This window comes from Vicia villosa, linkage group LG6 (assembly GCF_029867415.1).
Source record: "Vicia villosa cultivar HV-30 ecotype Madison, WI linkage group LG6, Vvil1.0, whole genome shotgun sequence".
Taxonomy (NCBI): Eukaryota; Viridiplantae; Streptophyta; class Magnoliopsida; order Fabales; family Fabaceae; genus Vicia; species Vicia villosa.
In genome coordinates this window covers 47,333,786-47,339,292 of record NC_081185.1, presented here as the reverse complement: position 1 = coordinate 47,339,292, position 5,507 = coordinate 47,333,786, and the positions used below count along the sequence as shown (strand labels likewise).

Below are 5,507 nucleotides of genomic sequence, written 5' to 3'. Positions count from 1 at the left end.
CTAGCAAAAAGTGATTGGTCCACTCCAATCGATTCTGACAGCAAATAAATACAGGATTTATGGCACAATTTTTAAAAAAATATTTCTTAGTAGAAATTCAATTTAAATGATTGTTAAGAGAAGACGACTATCTTTAAGTTAAAAGAACTCCTCATCTTTTCCAAATCAGACCCAACAACGCACCACCTCTAATAAAAAGGGCATCTTCTAGTAAAGTACTAGCCAAAAGGGAAAGATAGAGTGTGTGTTTTTTAATAAGCAAAAGATAAAGTGATGGTTAAATGCAAAGTTCAAGACAACAAAAACATCAGTTCTAATACATAATTCCAATCTACAACAAATTCACCTAAATAACATAAAGAGATGAATTATAACCTAAAACTAAAATGCATAAAATCCAAACCATAATAATTACTAGACATGTTACATACAAGCGACTCATAAATATTACAAACTTGCATACACCTTCATTGTTTTCCATCTTCACAACTTCAACCTTTCACCAACTATATAACAAACAGAATCCATATATTATATACTACTCAACTCTGACTATTACTAGATTTTGGAACCACAACTTTTGTTTTCTCAGTATCCACCTCTATCACAGGATTTTGAAATAGATAATCCGTCTTAAAAGATTTCTTCATTAATTTATAACATACCCTATATCTAACTTTCAATTTCACAGAATCATCTGGAACATCAATAGTCACAACCAAGGCGTTCGAGTTCGCTAGATCAGACAAACGTGTCGAGAAATTCGGAAACCAATTAAACTTCACGTCACCCTTGCAAAAATCTGAATCCAAACGAACCAAGATTGAATCCTCGAATTTCGGGTACTTTGAGTCCCTTAAACTTATTGTGACATTAAGTGTTTCTTCATTGGTTAATAAAGAATTAACTATAGAAAATTGTACCAACCCAATATGAAGAAAATTATATTTGCTTCGATGATTTCTTATGTCATCTCTTGATAGCAAATACACATCTTTGCATTTGTCTATAGAAAGATTTTCTTCGATAGTTGTAATTTTATAGGGTTTTAGGAAATTGAATATTGAAAATAGTGTTTGTTTATAAACTTGATTAGTTGGTACTTTTTTGATGCCATAGTTGTTGGAGGGATTTTGGAAGTGAACGATACTATATTCCTTTTCGCTAGCATCAGTTGTGTTCCCAGAAGCAACAATATAATAAGCAGCCATGAGTGACGAGTGATGATGACTTTGTTCCTGTATATCATGTAGCGAAATAAGATTACTTAGAAAGTTCGCAGACAAGGTTTTAAAAAAAAGTCTGTTACTGTAAAAACAATTCTGACAAAACGATATTGAAATATGCTGATAGTGATATTTATATTGTTATTCACCGTTTTTATGATGAAAAAGGAATTATGGTTTATATACACTGTAACGACCGCAATCAGTATCACATCACTTGTAAGGATCGAAATCGTGAAATTCAAATAAGTAAGTTAAAATATCATGTAAGTAGCAAAAGGAAATTCAAAATCAAAATACATGCTTACTTGGAAAGGTGGCAGATTTAATAATTAGGATTGAGAGATGAGAGACTTGTTAAGAGAAAATGGTGGAAGTTGAATGAGCAAGAAGAGAATGAAATGTTAAGATATATGTTGTTAATCTTAGGGAGCAAGGAAGACCAATCATTTAATTAATTAATTTTGTTGACTCAAGGTCTTTAATTTCTTTGTTAAAGTTGCTTTGTTTTATTTAATTTTATTAAAAAAGGGAGTAGTTGTTACTTTTCTTAAAGCAGATGAAATTACCTAGAAAGAGACAAACGGATGGAATTATTAAAATGGAAAACCAAAGATATGGAGAATAATGTATTTTGTTGTATTCTTTGGCTTGCACTAATGTTTGATCGCCTAATCATCAAAGTCTTCATCATTTGGCTTATTCCAAATCGTATTACAATTCTAGGATGAATTTTCTTAAGCTTTTTGAATCTAAAAATTAAAAGGAGTGCTTAAAATAGTAATTAGATCTTGGAGAATTAATAAATTTTACTCCCTCCATTTTTTATTTTTTATTATAAATATGTTAGTTAGGATTGTAGGCCGTTTAGCGTTGTATTGGGTTGTGAGTACCTTTAGTACTTGTAGATGTTTTGATTGGCTGCATTTTGTGGTAAAACATTCATGTGTATTTTGTTGTCTTGACTAAGGTCATGATATGTGGTGTATAGTGTTAAAGGTTATGCAAGTTCTGGTTGTGTAAGCTAATACATGCTGTGAATTGGATGTCATGCTCGATGTCATGACATTAGTGTACTGTTTGCTGTGAAGAATTGAAGTGAAGAATACTGTTTGCTGTGATTTATGCAGAACAGGTACAACATCAAGATGTTCTATGGAATGTCACGACATGCTCTGTGACATCAGTATTTGACAGCAGTTACTGCTATATTTAGCTGTCACGCGCCTGCTGAGCTGGAATATAAAGATTCAGTAAGTACTCAAAAGATGCAGAATATTCTATGGAATATTATGCAATCCTATGTGGCGCAGGTTTAGAGATCAAGAGAATCAAGATTAGAATATTGGAGAATTATGCAGTTTCCAATTATGAAGATAAATTAGGAAACTTATGATTGAAGACCTTGTTTTTAGCAGAAAGTTTTCTGTGATTTGTAACAGCAAATAATGATGCGATTGTAAGCCCAAGTCCAGTTGGGAATAGGTTATAAATAGGAAACTTTGTAACCTAGTTTAAGAAGCTAGCCGTCGTTTAGAAAGATGTAACCATTAGGGTTAGCCGTGTAGGTGAACCTCCCGGTTTGTGGGAAGGTCACTGATTTGTGCCTCGAAGCCTGTAGGTAAGAGGTTTGTTTTATTCACTCAGAAGTTGTAAAGCAATGTGTGGAGTTGTGTGCTTGGAGGAAGCTTTGAAGCAACTCTAAGATATGTCTATTTGTGTGCTTTGAATGTTGGTGATTAAGCCGTCGATGCAGTGGCTGAGTTGTTGACTGCTAGACATCATTGCTATGATTGGGAGTGGAATGGAGATATTCCATATCTAGGGAGAACCTAGGTAGAGGGGTCATTGGGTAGTGATTAAGTGAGGAGTTGTAAACTGGGAGTTTAGCTCTGAATTGATACTGCTAATAGTGGACTTCATCCCTGGCTTGGTATGCCCCCAGAGTAGGTTGATTGAACCGAACTGGGTGAACAATTCTGTTGTGTTGTTTATGTTTCTGCATTGTTTATTTGTAAGTTCAGTTTGGATGTCATAACATCGTGCATGACATCAGTGTGTGATTTAATGACTGTGCTAACACAGAATCTCTGCTAAGCAGATTTGTTAATGTTAACTGAACTGATATGGGATCCCAACACTTCCAGACTTCTGGATGTTAGATGTAATAAATAATTGATGGATCTGTATGTACTGCCTCAGCCAAGCTGATGACAGACCAGATGTTACAACATCGTATTTGACATCTGGGGTCTGTCTTACCAGAATTTCAATTGGTATCAGAGCAGGCATCCTGTCTGTTTCTGGATGAGATCCATGGGAGATACTTTCTGGTTGTTGGAGGTAGTTGATTGTTTGAACATTCATGCTCATATTGAATGGTCCCTAGAAGTGGAGGATGGACCTATGTGTGGAAGACTGGACCAAACTGACCATAACAGGTGTATTCTCTTGGCAAGGGAAGATGGTGTTACTGATATCCAAATGGTTCATGCGGGAGTGAAGAATTTGGGGTGTTTTATTCAGCATATAAGAGAAGAAGATTGTCAAAACCTTCATGAGGGAGTGAAGTTAATGATAAGGTATTCTTTGTGCTTATCTGTTTCTTTCTGGTCAGAATATTGGTTAGGTCTTGTTGTGTTGCTTGAAGAAGAAGCAAGCATATTGATGAATTGTTCAGCTGCAATTCTTGGATGTCATGCTTACAACTGGTCCTGGGAGTAAGCATTGTGTAATCTCTGTTGATATATGGCTATTTTCTGCTGCATAGCATCTGATGCGTAATCCTATCTTTGAAAGAAGATCTCTAGGGTTATATGGTTTTCAACAGAATTTGTAGCAGATTGTTTTCAACTTTAGTACAAGTGTCAAAGATACTTGAGATTTTTTCTCAAGTCCACTCATAAAGGCATGGTTATTGAGGTTGAAGAGGTTCATATGATCAGTGTTCCTCATGTTCATCTGCAAGGTTGTTTGATAATCCTCAAGATTGTCAAGAATTGTGTGTTCCAAGAAGAAGGAACTGATGGCATACTGGTATGCAGCTACCAGTTGAAGAACAGATGTTCTGGTGCTAAACTTATGTAGTGTGAGTACATTAGTTTGGAACCTACTCCTAATCTGGAAGAGGAGACATCTGCTTTTTGTGTTGATTGGTCAGAATACAATCAATTGAACCTTCCATCCCAAATGTTAGTTTATTTCAGGCATAAGCTTATGGGAGTTGGAAGAAGAGCTCAGTGTAAGTGAAAGGATTCATTCAGGTTTTCTTTTCAAGACCTCTATGAAAATCCAAAGATGAGCTTGTATCTGGTATGTTCTTTTGATCAAAGGAACCAGATGTGTGAATTGTTTTCTTAACCATAGAACAGTTAGTGTTGAAAACTGAATACTGAGTATCGTGCATAGTGAAGTATGGTTTTGAATAGTGTGTGATGATTCAAGGGAGTCAGATTACTGTGTGGAATCTGAGGTATTTTCAGGAGTTATGTCATAAGTGAATCTGTTCCAGAAACCTTGTTGAGATATGGCATATATTATCCCTTAATCATGAATGATGTGTAGCTGACTGATGCAAAGGTTATTGTTTTAGGCCTGAGGTTTATTGAGGATAAATTTTAGTTGTTTTCCGCTGCATGGTATCTCTGTTAACCATGGTTTATGTAAGTTTAGTATCCTCAACTGGTGTATGAAGTATGTATAGGTATAACTCATGGAGTTAGTTGCCTCTAGTAGGGATGTTGTATAATGAGACTTTTATGTACAATGCATGGATAAGCTGTGTGGAGTTTCCATGATTGCTTATTTGAGGGGGAGATTTGGTTAACCTCCCCACGTCTGATTCAGCCTTGTGTTTAGTTGGCTATTGAACGATGTCACATGGGTTCTGGTTGTTGTGTGACACATTTGTAAGGAAAGATTCATCTCTCTCTTTCCTAAGGGTGAATCTAATTGGGAAAGGATTTAAGATCAATTGTTATTTGTGCAAAGTACAAGTATTTAATTGATTATCCTTGGAAGTTCAAGATAACTGATGTTCTTAAAGATGTTGGAACATCTCTTCTTCAAGACCATGTACAGGAAGGATAATGCAATTGTTTTAAGATCTATCTCTTTGGTGGCAGCAGAAGCATATGATCACTGAAAAAGGTTTCCTGGCAAGAAACATGTTCAGCTTTGGAGTGCACAAGAAGAAGAAGACATCATAATCTTGATGGTGGTTACTTGGATCAGTTTATTTCTGATCTAGGTAAGGAAGTGCATTGGCTAATGCACACTGTG

General features: G+C 35.5%; 1 protein-coding gene across 1 annotated transcript; it reads right to left on the bottom strand.

Moving 5' to 3' along the window:
• LOC131611487 (uncharacterized) lies at positions 1–1,651 on the bottom strand. The gene is made up of 2 exons (XM_058883491.1): positions 1,535–1,651; positions 1–1,238 (listed from the first exon to the last, which is right to left on the bottom strand). The coding sequence occupies exon 2, from the start codon at positions 1,209–1,211 to the stop codon at positions 543–545; it is 669 nt and encodes a 222-aa protein (XP_058739474.1). The 5' UTR covers positions 1,212–1,238; positions 1,535–1,651; the 3' UTR covers positions 1–542.
• Between the last annotated feature and the right edge of the window lie 3,856 nt (positions 1,652–5,507).

Excerpts from the sequence above, each read along its gene's own strand:
- LOC131611487 (XM_058883491.1), bottom strand. The coding sequence starts at position 1,211 with ATGGCTGCTTATTATATTGTTGCTTCTGGGAACACAACTGATGCTAGC.